At 41.8% G+C, this 17188-nt stretch overlaps 1 protein-coding gene across 6 annotated transcripts in view; it reads left to right on the forward strand.

Annotated features, from left to right (window-relative positions):
• stau2 (staufen double-stranded RNA binding protein 2) overlaps positions 1–17188 on the forward strand; it is an 84731-nt gene that overhangs the window by 50341 nt on the left and 17202 nt on the right. For 4 of the 6 annotated variants that reach the window (XM_069151632.1, XM_069151635.1, XM_069151633.1 and 1 more), the window contains one exon: positions 7861–7974. The exons of the other annotated variants lie outside the window; for them this stretch is intronic. In XM_069151632.1, coding sequence (XP_069007733.1) covers positions 7861–7974 — 114 coding nt within the window. The remainder of the gene's footprint in view (positions 1–7860; positions 7975–17188) is intronic. 6 annotated transcript variants of the gene reach the window in all.

Genomic DNA, 17188 nt, shown 5'->3' on the forward strand with positions numbered 1-17188 from the left:
CAGTGTGTTTGTGTGTGCGTCTGTGTGTGCATCTGTGTGAGTGTGTGTGTGTGTGTGTGTGTGTGTGTGTGTGTGTGTGTGTGTGTGTGTGTGTGTGTGTCTTTGCTAATAATTTGGCTAGCGTGTTGTTGGCACGGCGGGTATGCGAGCTGGAAGTAGGGCAGAAACAAAAAAGGAGGAGGTAATAGACAACACATGGACCAAGGATGAAGTACCGAGTAAAAACCACGTAACAGATTCTCTATATTTCTAGTTGTCTCTGTGCATCTCTCGTTGCTTTGTCTGGTTTATTAGGATAGTGTTTTGGTTATTGTGCATCGCCATCACAATTGTTTTCTCTTCTTACTTCTTCAAGTTTACTAACTTCATGATTCACCTCGCTGTTGGTGTAGTTTGGAAATGTTGAAGGGTTTGACCCGGCATTGCAGTCACCAGCTGCCCATTTACTCTGCCATCACTTCACTTAATAGAGTCAACACTGACTGCCACCACTTCATATTATTAACTGTTACTTTATTCAGACATGAGCAGGAAGAATTTATAAAAGATCAATGATTGATGGAAATCTAATGATTTTTTTTTTTTTTTTTTTTTTTTTTTTTTTTCCCCTATCACCTTCAAATGGAGCCACGGTACACATCTGGATGAAGACACACCTGAGGCTTTAGACCTGATTCATTGTGTCTCATGCCTTCATACCTATTTGCATGAACTTTATTTTTTGAATGCGAGCAGGCTGTTGAAAAACCCGTGTGTTTATCAGAGCAGCTCTCTCTGTCTGGCAGAGTTCGAGAGATTTAAAAGTAAATTAATGAAAAAGAGGGGAGTGTGGATGAATGTCATCAAATGCTGTTATTTATGTGTGGACCAAAATTAGACATGAATGTTTAAGAGCCGGGCAGATAAAAAGATCTTCTCAGTTTATTTATGCTTCAGAAAATATATTCATAATGTTTGGCAGATTTATGTAGGGGATAGTGCACCTAATTTATTTAAAGTCATGGGATATTAGTCGAGAAGACATAAGGTCAGCAAACTGCAGCAATGTTCTCCAGGCGGTTTGCAATTTTTAGCTAACAGGAGCCCCCATAAGCTGTTGGTCTTACAGCACGTCTCTGTCCATACAGGATGCATTCAGGCCCCGTATTGAGCTGAGAGTCACCCACGTTTTGGAAACACTCAGAGCCCAATGCACAACTGTTGCAGTTATGTGTTTAACATACGGCAGTAAATAGACTTAAAGTACAAACGTATGCTTCTGGTCACATTTTCGGCTGCAGGGTGAGAGTAAAACGTAAACTGTAAAGCGCCTCTGTAGACAGTTGGATTGTTGAAGTATGAGCATATCCGTTCGGAGACGTGTGAGATGGCTTTAGGGCTGTAGCAGAAAAACCCATGAATGCACTGAACCGAGCAACAGTGGGTTTTATTGCTTATAAATCAAACTTTTCTTTTGTACATGGAAGGCTGTGCTTCTCTTTAAATCAGGTCCACTATGACGAGACAATGATATTGTCAGGATAATCCCACTTTATATTCATTCGAGTTCTAAATCACATTCTGGTTCTCTGTCTTTTGCCTTGTTTTGTCCAATGTGCATAAAAACAATACATCACTGACCAGTAGGCCCACTTCTCATTACTTTCGTTGTGCATACTGTAATACCATAAGCCATATTCCTCAGTAACTGGCAGGTACAGTGAGTGAGGCACCTTTTTCTAGCAAGAATTAGAAATTACACCCCTCCTGAGGTTGTGTTCTGGTTTTGCAATGGAACATATGACAGAAGTGCTTTGTGTATTGCAGCACAGATTTTAACCAGCTTGTAGAATTTTGATGACCTGCATAAAACATAATTTGATGGAACACTTTGTATTGCTTGTGTGTACGTGAGGTGTGCAGAGATGGATTGCTCAAGAGGACGCAGGATCCCTCTAAAGGTGCACTTTTAAAAAAAATACAATAAGTGTAATCATAACACGTTCGTGAGGGTTAGATGTTAAATTTTAGTAACACAGGATGTTGCAGAATTTTTTTTTAAACGGTTAATGTCCTCTTGCACACAGTGGGAAAAGATCAACATACTGTCCTTTCATTCCAGGTTGTACCTACAAGAGTAGAGCAGTATCGACTGTGTCTATCAGTTCTGCTCACCATCCAAAGCAATAACGCAGCAGAGATATCAATCAGCCGAGTTATTTTGTCTACTCAAGGCAGGCTTATCTTGGGAGATGGATTTAGAGAAGAAGGAGAGACGTACTCTTTGTTGTGCTGGAATCAGAACTTTAGTGTTGGAAATCCCATGTTAATGAAAACACTGTCCTTGGCGGGTGGCTGGTGTTGATATCCATTCAGTACAGTTCCCAGGATTTCTCACACTTTCACGTTGTTTGTTCTTCTCTCTCTCTCCCGCTTCCTTCTTTGGCCGTGTAGAAATACCACTTCAAATGGTGCCGTCTACACCTTGTACCCTGCCTGGCAGTTTCGACACACACTTTTTTTTTTTTTTTTCTCTCCTCCTTCCCTGAGCTCCGTCGCACACTCTCATCTCTCTGTATCAACATCAAACGCCTGATCCGGTACAAACGTTCAAAGACTCTAACAGTTTGTTTCCAACCTCCTTGTCATCATCTCATTCCTCTCCTCTCTGTTTACGCTGGGATTTGCGTTAGAAAATACATTTTGGGATGGCTAATCCCACTACGTTTGATTTCTGCGGTGGGGTGATGGCTTCCAGCTGCGCTCTGCGGCATATTTGTGTGAAGAGCGATCTTCGAAAAACAAGTTTTGTCGGTGGTATAAATCAGACCACTAATGCTGTGCTGGCTCGGCGCACAGTCTCTCTACTTACATGGTGGCCCTCTGTATGCGTGCTGGTGCGTATGCCTGTGTCTGTGCGTGTTTGGCAAAACTGAGTGATGATGTTTTTACACCACAATCAAGCCCATTTGCAAACCTTTAAATCAAATATCCTTAAGTGCCAGCACAGCATATTGCAAATTTGAATATGCAGCATAATCGTTTTTTTACTTGCCTTTGTTCTTTTGTATTTTGATAGTATTGATCATATTTCATGTAATTCTCAATATGAGGCAGCGATAGCAGTTGTGTGTCAGCACAGTCTCAGCAATAGGAGATGGAGGGTGTGTTAACCTGGCACTATGATTGGAAACCAAAACAATTCTCCTCATAATCTTCACACGAGTCGCTGTTCTCAGAAATACTCGGGCTTGCATTCTTCCACCAGTTTCAACTCCATCTCTACGAAGTCCCAAGTGTTTTGATGACAATTTAATGATGGAAAATAACAATAAAAATGCCATTTTGTGTTGTTTTTGGTGGCCAAATCTCTCTGGATATTTGGTTTATTCAGATAGAACAAAGGTCAGAGAACAATACAATGTTATAAGAAAGAAAAAAAACAGGGTTAGCAGGGTTTTTACATATTGTTTTTGTTTTTCTACCTCGAGTTTTTTGGTGAAAAAAAATCAGTTCTTATTAAGAGTCTTTGGGAAATACACTCACTCACATGGTTAATGAATGATGTGAAATATCTTCTTATCTATAAAACATGCACTCATGTCTTTTCAGCCATTGAAAAAACAGGTGTTTAATTACAGTGATGTAAGTATGAACATACGATTTGTATAACCACTGTCACTTAACACTTATAACCTGGACACCAATCGTTGTTTCTGTGCATCACTGAATGTTTGCCTAAAACATATTCTAGATTAAGCACAGCCAAAAGAGCAGCTGTCTGACTGTGTCAGCAATTAAGACGGATACATTTTACAACTGTTAAATGTATTACGTGGTCGACTGGTTGGGTTGAATGAGAGTGTACTGTGGTTTCTGTTTCTCTGGGTACTCTGCACTTTCTTTTTAGCACAGAAAATCTATTTTGTGTAACTACATTGTTAATGATGGCCTGGTATCAATAGAACTTGGAAATAGCTTTGTCTCTGCCTCTTTGTCTCGTCTTCTCTCTGTGATTCCGGCAGAGTGCACTTCAAGTTTTTAGAGTAGCGGCTTTGTTTGCCCTTAACCTCCGACCATTACTTGAAGTGAAAGGTATATTAACAGTGTGCTTCAAACACTCTTGACCCCTGAGGTCCCCACTGAAGGGGCTCAGCATGGACCTGTAATTGCTTCTCGCCAACAATGATAGCAGTCCTCAGCTTAGAGGGCTAGTTCAGTGTAGTGAGAGTCAAAGTTATTTCCATGCTCTTTGACTATCTAAGGCTCACACTCGGCTTTGTGTGGAATTGTGCTGTTACGCCTGCAATGCTTTTGTTCTGCTCTTTTAACTGCAACAGCATGACAACGCACATAAGTATTTGTTGTCGTATTACCTTGACAGCATTGTGTAAGATTGTCCACATGATATGGATATTTTGCATTTGTGTATTTTTGTGCCCCGAACATTTCTTCACAGATTTGTATTTGTTGGTGTTGTCATGCATATTTGTGCACTTAACAGATTTTGAACATGGTTGCATCAGCGTTGACTGGGATTACTTTTTAGTTTGCGCGTTCATGTTTATTTGAATGAAGAGCTGCATTGGAAGAGGAACCATCCAGCTTTAGAAGCCAGATGTCAGAGGTCGTTCCACATTAGTGCCGCCGATCAATCGCAGGCCTTGCGTAACTCTCCTGCTCCTTTGTCTCTGAAGGAAGTGGATTAGAGGCAGTTTTCTGTGATGGGACCTGGGATGATTAGTTGGGCCTGTTTAGAATGCATGCACTCACAGCTGCATGCAAACATGCACTCAAAACAGACGGGCTAGATGGGAGAATCGACTGTTTGTTTTTGAGATGCTCGTTATTTCAGTTTCCGCCAAATCATCACAAATGAGATGATGCCATATTGTTCTTTGATGCTGGCAGATCAGGCAACTTTCTTTCCTGCCTGCAGGTCAGAGTCGCTGGTAAATCCTCAAAGTAATCAGGCGCTTTGACTATTTTATCAAAAAGCCACCATGAAAGAGAAACCTCCGGGCAAAGTTTGGTGACCTGCCAACTTTGCTGTCGTAACCAGTATTTGGCTGGTGGCTGTAGTACATCATGTTTACTTAAAACTATAGTCCAATATCACATGCAGTGTGTCAGTGGGTTGCAGGCTTACAGCTGCAATGTTTCCAGATCCAACTCAACAGCTCTAAAAGGATGAGGAAAAAGAAAAGAAATAAGTCACGCGCTTGACCCCCGGACCACGACTAAGAGTCTTGAGGAGGGAATCACCAAATCCATCGGAACTCCTTGTCTGGGAACCATGAATGGATGGACCAAATTTCCTGGCAATCCATCCAGTAGTCATTAAGTTATTCCAGTCTTCTCTGGAGGAAATTGAGAAAGGAAGCCCTTTGCCTCAAGTAGCTTTACAGATAAATGGTTGTGACAAATAATGAACAGAATGCATCAGCAGATATAAAAAAAGAATAAAAAACAATTATTCAGCAGAAGGCTTGTAATAGGTTTAACAGTTTCTTTATTCTATAAAATGGAGTTAAGCACATTGCGCCAACACTTGAGGTAAAGTGTTAATTACTTAATGTGTGATGTGAAGATTTTGACGTCATAGTTCAGTTCATTTGATAATTAATTTGATCACAAACAAAGAAACTTGCACTGTTATTTGGTTAAACAAGCAGTGTCTTGTGTAAGGGACCTCCTGATCTCTGGCCCCTCAAAGTCAACACACTTTGTAATTGGTAGTTTCCATTAACTAAACACACGCACATACACGTGTGAGTGTATAATGGGAGAAGTTGGAAATTATTGGTAATTTGATATATCCAAGCCTATATCTCTTTACAGTGAGAGGCTTTAAGAGCGCACCTATTTCCTCCAGCACCATTAAAGGGCCTCACCCTCAGCTGGAGACCCGACAGCTCGCAACAGATGAACCGAGCCGAGTGCCCGCTGATCAGACAGCATGATTACAGCATACATCACAGGCGCCCAGCCACGGGCCTTCATACTGCCTAAATGAACCAGCATATGGGACATTTACACACGCACACAAAGTTCACAAAGACTCATAAAGTATAAACACACAGTCCAAACTTATTCACACACAGCTTGAACTCTAAAGATTATGGAAGAAGCTGTGTTTTTAGCTCATTCACTCGTTTCCCCAACTTTCTGCCTTAGGTTTATTGTTACCAAACTCTTATATTCTTCCTCTTAAAAAAGTACCCGCTCTCTTTTTTTCACCGTTCTTGCTCTCTTTTTTTCTCTCCTTAATGTTGTAGTCTGGAGAATTTATTAGAGATTAACTTGTCAGGGAAAGCTTTTTCCATGGCTCACTTTACTACATTCATCATTCATACACATAACAGCTAGCATTCCACAATTTATCACTATGGGCCCATCTCCTCATCAGCAGGTGTGTACACACACACACACACACACACACACACACACACACACGGCAGTATGTACGTGTGTACCATACGTAACATCACATGACAATTCATATCTCCGTGGGCACGTATTCAGATCTCTGTGTGTTTGTGTGTGTTATTATGGGACTGTGTCTTTATAGGCAGACTTCCATGTGTTTGGCTGGCTGATCGTGACTCGCACGTGCACACGCGCACACACACACACACACACACACACACACACACACACCTACACCTCACTCTGGAATCTTTCAGTCACAGATCGTATACGGCCACTTGGGTGTGCGTACATGTGCATACATACTGGCTCAGCATGTATAGCTACTACATTACGAGATAGATAAGATGAAACTTTGATCCAGCGGAGAAAGTTACAAAGGAAAGTACACACACAGACTTCTGTTTCATCACACACATTTTATGTTGATTAAAACAAGGTAATAGCCTAAAACTTCTCGGCCAACAAAAATATACAGCGACAAACCAACAAGCACATTGTAGATACGTTTGACAAATACTGACATCAAAATGTTTTCAACGCATCTTTCTACAATATTAGGCATTATGGAAATTACCTGTTAATTGACAAAAGTATGTAAAATAGCTTCATACATCATGATTATGGTATTAATTATGGTTGTAACAAATTCCACCTCTTATGGCTCACAAATGTAGAAATAGTCCTTTATTAATCCTGATTTATCTGCACTCCATTTATACTGCACAAGCTTGAAGCTTGTATAATTTTCCATACCTGCTAGGTTACTTTTCTCTTTGCTTGTTTAAGTGCAAAGCCACATTGAATAAGAAATGTCCACCCTCATCGTTTTGTCTCTGTCAGATATTCCCCTTTTTTTTTTTCAGTTCTCATAGTTATTTGTGCTATTTATTAAGATGCCTGCAGCTGTATTGGGCATAAGTAGGCCAGGCAAACGCATGCACACGTGCACTGATAAAAACGCATGCAGATACACATGCGTGCGGCCAGCGAGAGCCAGCGAGAAGTAGGGTAGACAGGCAGGCAGTATTACCAAAAAGCCCTGCATCTCAGGAGCAGACTGTCCCGGAGGAGCATCATGTCATAACAGTCCTGATTGCACAGCATTTAGGAATGCCTGCAAAGTTAACCTCTAAATGATGAGGGGTCGCCAGTGATGTGATCACTACCCCCTCGGATGTCCCCCCACTCTGAAAACCACACGTACACACCCTTACATTCATTCCCCTCCATTGCCATCTCTGTATGGTGTGGGATAATTGTCCACAAATGCTCTGTGGTGGCAATTAGACATGCAAGATTTACTCTCAAGCCAACCACTTCCAAAAACACAAGCGTGTATCCCACTGAAAACTTAGGATGCGTCAGTTCTCTTGTGTTTCGAGCCTTGAATGGATTTTTTGCTGTACTTATGTGTGAGGTAACTCCCTTTGTCTACCTCCTCCCCTCCAGGTACAGTACAGTGATGCACAGAGTGGTAAGGATTTTGTGACCTACCTGACCCTCTCCCCTGTGCAAATGACTTTCCATGGCACCGGGAGCACCCTCCAAGCCAGCCATGACCAGGTATGTGTGTGTGTGTGTATATATATATATATATATTTAGTACGGTGCAAACGTATACGAATACTCTCAAAACTCATGCCATAATGAGTTTTTACTTATCAGTTAACCTAATGCAAAGGACGGTTAGCAAAAAATGTCATCAAATTATTTAATTATCAAGTTATTTTTAGTTGCCGGCATACAGTACATACCAGATGGTCTGCGACAATACATTATTGGCAAATAACATCAGTCAGGTTTTACACTTAAGGTTCTGCTTATCCCGGTGCAGTGAAGTGTAGCATGCTGTATACAGTGTAGTATATAGGGCATATGGTGAGGAGACTCTGACAGGGGTCTCGTCCTCTAATTAACAGGGAATCCTTAGCTCTGAGGCTTTCTTATTAATCACCAGGGCATCAGAACCACCTGCATTAAAAATCAATCATTGCATTTCTCGCTGACAGCCCTCTGTTCCTCCCACACATGCCCGCCAGTTCACAATGATTTTAGATCCATCAATGTTAAACCCATCCAGAAATCTGAGCATCTCCACAACTTGTGGCGGACCCCTTATTCTCTCTCCCTCCCTCTCCAGTTTTCTCACTCACTCTCTCTCTCGCGTACTCCCTGTATTCAGAAGGAGGCTCTTTGTCTTGTGTTGCCCAAGCAGAAAACCAGTTGCTTACATTCTATCATCTAAACATAGGACGCCCCTTTGTTCATCAGTCTTCAAAGCTTTAATAAAGGGCCAGCTCGGCCCCGAATGGGACAGCTGACAGGGGGTTAGTGTCGCCACCGCTAACTGAGAGCCAAGCCAATATAGGCCAGGCAGGTCTGCGTCCTTGGGACCTGTTGTTACCAGGAGCACTGGGGCATGACCGACTGTTAGACGAGGCCTTTCTTTTCCTCTTCTCAGTACAGTGAGGAGTATGACCACAAAGGGAGCACCTAACAATAAGGGGTCACCCTCAGCAGCCCCTCAAACCCCAACACTTGAACAGTCGTGAAGGCGTCACACATTTGGTTGCCGCTATGATGATGGTGCACGGACAGTGACGGAGATGCAGACTTGCTATTGACGTCCTGATGAGGCCCTTAGAGTTACCTGTCAGTCAGTGATAGGTTCCCTCATCTGCTGGTGAAGCTCTTGTACAATTCAGGCCGATCTGTTATGTTTTTGAGTTGCCAATTAATAGCTCAGAGGAGTTCCATGTGTTTCCTATGCCACATGTTGGCCTTGGCACCCACTCACACAAACACTCACTTTGCAATCTAATCTGTGCAATTAGACATTGTAAATCTGATGAGATGGAACAGGGCATCTCTTCACTAAGAACTGATAAAACCTTTTCCTGGAGCCTGTCTCCATTGCAGCACACACACAACTAACACAGTAACGTGTGGGGACTCCAGTGAGTTTCATTACACATCTCTCTGGGAATTTCCTGCAGTGTTATCTGTGCTCTCCCAGAGGATTATGTCAGGTAGACCAGAGCAGCCGATAAAGATCAGCAGCCAAAGGAAATCCTCTCCACACCTCTCTGCCCATGATGTATGAAGGAAAGATATGCAGGGTATAAACTGCAGCTATGAATGATTTTGCAAGCATAAACATAGAATAGACAGTAGTCACTAGATTTCATGGTTTGATTGTGAATTTTTGGTATTTCAGGTTTTATTTGAACACTGTAATAAGTTTTCAACTGAAAGTAAAAGGGAATAGCTGTGAACGGAGGTCAGATGGTGTTGCTGTAGAATTACAAAAAAAATTGTTTGGTATAAAAAATTGTGTTATCAACTAAATTATCTTCTGACTGTAACACAGCGACTTGAGGAAAGAACAAACCTGTGTCTGTTTTTGGAATAATAGTAATCTGATCAGTTCATGATGTCACAGTAGAATACGGCAAAAATAAACTGTGTAATAGTTGTATACAAACTGACTGCAAATAATGCTAAAAGGTTGTTTTGGTTTAAAACTCAAAGAGCGATTGTCTCTTCCACACAAGTGAGCTTCTGTTTCTTTATCTGCCCCGGATGGGTTGTGCCAGTTATCCATAAATCTGTTCAATTGTTTGAGTGTGAAGTCCTCAGTAACTCCTGGCTAGTTTCAAAATAATGGTTTATTGATTTATATTTAAGAAATTATTGAGCTGTTAAAGACTGAAGTATATTTGTTGCTACAAAACATATGTAGCGCTCTCTAGCAACTCAAATCAACTACACCTAACCTTAACCCTCTCACAATGTCACAACCACGGATCCAATCAAACACCAGCCACCAAAACCAAGCGTGTCCAAACTTGTTCGGCCCTTTCAAGTGTCTTCTGAAGCCCTTCAGTTGTCGCTTTGTGTAATTGTAGGATGTGAGTGTAAAGGGTTGCATTGTCTGACTTTGCAGTGAATTTCTGAATGCTGCTCATCTCAAATTGAACATGTTATTTTATTTTGCTTGTGTTTTGTCTAGTCGCACGTGTTTTCTAAAGCTGCCGAGCGCTCAGGGCCGCTGTGATAACGCTTGGCCTTGTGAAGACATTCCTCTCGGGCCTGTATATACATTTGTACCTCATGCCATCGACTCGGTACCATCTGCCAAACACATGTAAGCCCTTTGGCTGCTACGCTAGCTGAAACTAGCCTGGAACCAAAAATGTTCTCTATTTTGGATCGAACTGATTTTTGTTGATAGCCTCAGCCTTAATTCGGAGTATATTTAATTAGCTCCTTAATTCACATTAATATTTGTGAATACAATATTTTTAAGGTTTGTGTACATGGTAAAGTATGTCGTATGTTCTCAGTTCCCATATCCAGCTGCAAGTTTATTTTAAAGTGACCTCTTGTTTGATGGGCACCTGATTTTTTTACGACAAGAAGTTACTCCATGACCACAGACTTCCAGCCTTGCTGTCTACTGAAATGCTCTGAAGGTCATATCCATTTTTCTCAGTTAAATCCCCTCTCATACAACTGATTTGTCTGTTTCGAGGCCAAGTCACAAGCCATGGCTCTGAGATATATTTAGACATTTTTCGACGGGACTACATGCTTTTTAGACAGACTGATTTCTGTGTTTGTTCTGCAGAGCTGAAGTAACTCTCTGGCAGTCCCTCTGTGGCGGCAGTGGGACACCAGGGGGGCCGAGGCCCACTGAGCTGTGTGTGAGGTGTCGCTGGTCCAACATGAGTGGCCCGCAATCGAAGATGACAGGGTGACTGTTGTCTGCCACCACCAGACTCTTGTGTGTCTGCGTGTATTTGGGTGTGTGTGTGTGTGCTTTGCGTGCAGTAATGTCCTCAGCTGAGCCAGCCTGGGTCCCAGGGGCCCTGTCTTGCAGATTGTCAGCTGTGAGCTGCTTGGGTTTCCTGCAGCAAGAGCGCTTTTTGGCTGATTTGATTTGACATGTTGACCATAGTGTATCAGGATTAAAATGTGTTGTAGACATTCTTTCAGGTAATGAGGGACACTTTTTTTTAATTTATTTCTTGTAAATTGTGCCATGGAGTTCCAGGTTCTGTCTCTGAACAGACTTTACTTACTGAGGTAGTACTATGAGTCCCCTGGTGAAAAAGCTTTCCACAAGGCCAATGCTACCTTACCAAAACACCATTTGGTCACGTTTGCTCCCTTCACCGCTTCTGTTATCTTAGACCAGATTCAGAAACAAATACAGATAACCATTCTCTCAGGTTACACAAACCTCCCTTCAGCACTTAAATATTAGACAGTTGCACTGAAATTAATTGGGCATCTGACCTCGTCCTGGTATGTGGATTTGTGCTGCCAGCAGAATTTCGATGTTAAAACAAAGAATGAAGGAACTCGGCCTAGTGAGTCTATAATGAGGACTGGTGGTGAGGAGTGCATTTATTTACTTGTTGCACACATTCCTGGATTAATGTTTGCCACAAGAGGACATGGAGTAGGTGACAAGGATGCCGTACACTTTGATTGATTCCTCAGTGTACTCGGAGGCAGTCTCGCTCACTCCTGCTTATTTAACAGCTGGTAGTGGCTTGCACATATTGGAACCATGTTGGTTTAAGGTGTGACGGTAGGGAAGCATACTGGCAGATAGAGGATAACTGATGCACTGCGTGGTCACTGCTGGCATGGTCTTCAGAGATCCCCCACGGAGCTCGGTTGAACAGCAGGAGAGGGAGCTGCAGAGGGGTGGAGGTTGTACAAGCCTCGTGTTTGAAGTCTTCCTTCCCAACTGGGGCGCAGACATTTCCCCAGGCTGGGCTCCTCTCAGGGGGTCCTGTTGGAGTGTTACCCCACCAGGCAGGCAGCTGTCGGACAGCTTCGTCTCCCTCCTTATCTGTCGTGTCTGTCTCCTCTTTATGTGCCAGTGTTGTGAAACAAAACATAGCACCTGGACGCATCCTAAATCACTGACAGTGGAGAAAACCTGGTAGCAGGATTTAATCTGCATCTCTTAAAGTTTTTGAGTAAATGTTGAGCCTTCCTGACTACGTTGTTTACCGTCTGCTGGTATTGTTTCAACATACAAAAAATTTCCCCTTGGGGATTAATGAAGTAACTATCTGTCTATCTATACTGATGTGACACTATTTTGTGGAAACATCACACAGTTACATAAGGATACCAGTTTTATGAAGGCAACATTAGAAGCTTATGAACTAAGGCTTTGTAAAGATCTGCATGGTTGCATGATCTGTATGTGGAGGAGCTAATTGACAGCTGCGTGTATGTAATTGAAAAATCTCATTCAGTTGGGTGTTTTTCTTACAATTCTTTCCGCCAGACATCATGCTGACACAAAAATTTGGGCCAAACCAGAACATACCAAAAGCTTGAAAAGACGTGATAAATATTTGGCCGATATCAAGTCACAGCTGAGTGTAATGATCCAAAAATCTGGCCTGCAGGAGCATTCATATGTTGCTTCTATGAGCTGAGCCGGTCTAACAGCTCCTCGAATAGAAATGCAAGTACTGTTTACAGAACATGACGTGGAGTAGTCATTACAGACTGCCATCTCGAAGGCCTGGACTTTGTCATCGGCGCATCTATCATAGGATTTCTTCTCGACCTCCATGTTGTCATAGAACAAATATGAAATAGTTTGGGGAAAATGTTTGCCGCCTTGATGAAATCTCCCTGAAACTTCATTCACACAATTCTTTCCAGTACATAAGCTAAGTTCCTCAAAAGGTTTTTAGTAATCAGGGAAAGTTCCTGAGGTAGAAACTCCTCCGTCCCAATAACATCACCTTTCTAAGGAGCTCATAAACTGCAGTCCCACTTTCATACCTACCCAACCCCTGCTGCTTCCCTTACCCATCACCACCCTGTTCCCGCCCTGGAGAGGGGACAAAGTGAAGCATCCACAGGGCGATCCATCACTCCCGCCTGTCTTCCCACATGCCCTCCTCAGGAAACACCTTTCAGACCAGGAGATTAGAGTGTGACGGGAGAGGAGAGGAGCAGTGAAAGAATGATGGAGGAGAAAAGAGAGGGGGTAAACGAATAGGGAGAGGGAGCAGGGTGGCTGGAGAAGAGTGGAGGAGAAGTGGGGAGAAATTGACTACGTGGGCATGCAAAAGATTGATGAGGACAAGGAATGAGAAAATGGGAGATAAAAGTGACTGTCTTGTTTCTTTGCGCGCCAGAGGAAGCAGTGAGCACCGGGGAGAGAATAAACATGAACTTGCCCATTAGGGGACGTGTTGATAGTTCCAAGTGGCCCCTTGGAACATTAGCATGTCTTTTAAGGGCTGACATGGTGTGTAACTGAACACACACACACACACACACACACACACACACACACACACACACACACACACACACACACACACACACACACACACACACACACACACACACACACACACACATCCAGTCTTTTTTACTTCAACATAATATAAAAGAAAGGTAACAAACTCAAAGAAGTTGACGTGTGTGTTGTTGAAGATGGAAATGATAAAACTAATTTTTCTTCTAAACATTAGGGCTGTCTCTAATGATTATATCTGTTGTTGATTAAATTATTGATGACATATGGAAATGTCATTCAGTCTATATAAACAATCATATAGGCAGTGTCCAAAAGTGATCACAAAGCTCCAAGTCTATCGTGTCCGATCACTAGTCAGAAACCTGAGAATACACAATCTGCAATGTTACAAAATAAAGAAAACATAAGATTTTGATTTTAGAAAAGCTGTAAGCATCAGCTGTTTGTTTGCTTTTTAAACTAGACTGGTTTATATATTATATATATTACATAATATTTTTGTTACAAAGGGAAAAACATCACTTTAGTTGTACAGTAACTAGCCATCCAGATAATTTAGATTGTATTTGCTAAAATTTTCATATCTCCACCTCTTTGATTTTCCCCCTCAATATACTGACTGAGAATGAAGTTTGTCTGTGTTGCTCAAACCAACTAAGTTATCTTGTAAAGATACCCAGCCTCTCTTATAAGAAAAGCATTATTAAGGATAATCCGCAGAACTTTCTTGAAAGAAAGTTGTTTTTTTTATCTTTTTTTTTTCCATAATTCAGGTAAAGCGAACCTTCTAATATTACATATCAAAGCAGCTGGGTTTGGTATAAAGAATCTGTGCATTAGAAATAGGTTTATAGAAACATATCTGAAGCATGGACTTCAGTTAACATCTTGGCTTCAACGGAGACTCATTACAAATAACCTATATATGATGATTAAACATCCTTTATATAATCTAGCCTCAAGTGCTAGCTAACCAGATGATAACTCCATTCAGCCCTTATGAAAACAAAAAAGAAATGCCTTCATCTGCGTTTCAGGCTGTTGGAATGTGTTTGTGAAGTAGAAGACGTAACTTGACCCTTTATAGATGTCAGAGATGTGTAAAATTGTCAGACACTCAAATATATGGTGAGCATTAGTGCAATTTCTCTCACAGATAGTGTTACCGTATCTGCCAGTTTACATTCAATTCTTTTAGTGTCTGTGAAAGCTGAGTTTATACACTTTGAGAGCTAAAACATTCATGTCCACAACTAATGTCAAAAGTGAATCACATTTTTTAAGCAATATCACAATTGGTATTTTGTGCAAATAACCAGTTTTAAGGAAGTGAATAGAAGTGATGACGGGAATTATTTTTAGGTATAATTCATATCTAGATTTATGTGTATATAAATATATTGTTCTCCCTTCTTGTTGGTTTTATACCTCCCAGACCAGTGTGATTGCTTTAGGGCAACCAAAGGTGCTAGATTCATTATCACATCCATGCTAAAAGCAGCAAGATGTTTTGGCAGTGGCCTTGTAGCCTTCAGTGCCGTTAGGCTCTGCGTGTGATTTCCCACACACACAAATTTGGTGTAGATAAAGGTCTGTAAACCATTGACAACTGTCCTCACTCATCACCTCTGTGGGAGGCATGAGCAGGCCATGGCTGCGAGATCGCTACCTACCGCTCTTTGTAGCGTCTTCAGCTCATTAACTTAATGTCATTTGATACTGAGTGATAGTTCGCCTCGCTGAAAAGGTCCCCAAGATAAGCGCTACGTATTTAATCATTTTCCTCTGCTCAGCTCTCTCGCAGTGACAATGTGTGAGATGTGTGACCTGTGGAGAAACACCTTTTCTAACACCAACACAATTAGGTTTTCACTCTGTAAAAGTCGGCATTTCTGCTTCGTTTCATAATCGGCATTATGCAAAGCGTTTTACTGCCTCTTGTTGCGTTTCATTGTCCTCAATATTGTATATTACACTGCTGTAGAGTAAATTTAAGATGATCCTTTTAGGGGCTCAGGCTTCCTTTCAAAGATGCCAAAGTCAGCAGAGATGAATATTCCTTCTATTTGAGCCCCTTTGGAAATAATCTATTTGACACACAGTTGTGTTGGTGAAGTGTTTAAATGTGCCCCAATCTCCTGCTTCCCAGGCCAATTTCTTACATCACAGATAAAACAGTGCTACAAACCAACACTGATGCTGTCAGTCTTGTTCCACTCTTGGAGAGTTGCACAACATATCAAACTTCTATTGTGCAACTCTGCAAAGAAAACCTCTGCATTTAAAATTAAAAAAAAAATACTTGATATGTGACACACGTCTTGAGAAACTTATGAGAGTTAATCATCCCAGGAGTGCTCCAAAAGAAATCACATGCTGACAGTAATTGCAGGCATATATGTTTACCTCGCATTAGAACAAGCACACGTACACGTGGGCGAGTACACACTACACAATGACCTGTATTGTAGGTTGTAATTATGCTCTTTTGTTCCTGACATGAGGAAATATGATCTCTCAGATGCTTGGATGCTGTTTGTTTGCAAAAGTTTGTTTTTGATTTCCGTCGTACATAGTGTGCTTACGGGACGTCCTACTAAAATTACAGGCTATTATTCAGGTTTTGCTGACAGGTCCGTAGCTGTACAAGACGAGGCTTCTCCTGCCTGATTTGCCTGATACAGAATTACTACAAGTGATTTGTTTTAACTCCTTTTACTGCCAGGATGAGATTCTATTATGGCAGTAATGAATCGGGGCCCTAAATGACCCGAACCATTCAGCAGCAGGTAACTGCCCATGCAGTGGTGGGAGCCGGATCGTTAATGTCCCATGTAAGGATCAGTGCTCTCTGGCTGTGTACTGAGTTATGGCGATGAGCGTAGCGACTGGGGAATGTTTTTCTGTCTGTCTGAACCCCACCACCACATCCACCTCCGTCTCATCTGGATGTTAACGCATTCTCAGGCCTCAAACAGCAGACATTTAACACTCAAAACAACAGTCACATCGGGGGTTAACACCAGTTACGACTGAGGTGCCACATACCCCTGCAGTTTAAGTTAACATTGTGTGTGTGTGTGTGTGTGTGTGTGTGTGTGTGTGTGTGTGTGTGTGTGTGTGTGTGTGTGTGCCTGCCTCATAACAGTATCTTCATGATCTTTTAAATCTCCTCTGTAAATAAAGTCACAAGTGACAGCTTGTGCTCTGTTTTATATGCAAATACAGCCCAACCCTTTGCATTTAAAGGAGATACGGACAGATTAAGCCGACCACACTGTCACTATGTAAATGTGAGAGGAAGAAATTGCGGTGGCGAGTGAAACAGGAGGTGCACTTCTTTTTTTCTTAAGGGAGATCACCTCTCATTTTATATGTCTTAGCAACAGACAGGCCTGCTGTGTCCTGTTCATTATGACCGTTATCACAGTCTCAGAGGTTTGCAACAAGTTAGCAAGTATTTATTCT

This window comes from Embiotoca jacksoni, unplaced genomic scaffold (assembly GCF_022577435.1).
Source record: "Embiotoca jacksoni isolate LCO1_2020_lvr unplaced genomic scaffold, fEmbJac1.0.p SCAF_17, whole genome shotgun sequence".
In the NCBI taxonomy this organism is placed as follows: domain Eukaryota; kingdom Metazoa; phylum Chordata; class Actinopteri; family Embiotocidae; genus Embiotoca; species Embiotoca jacksoni.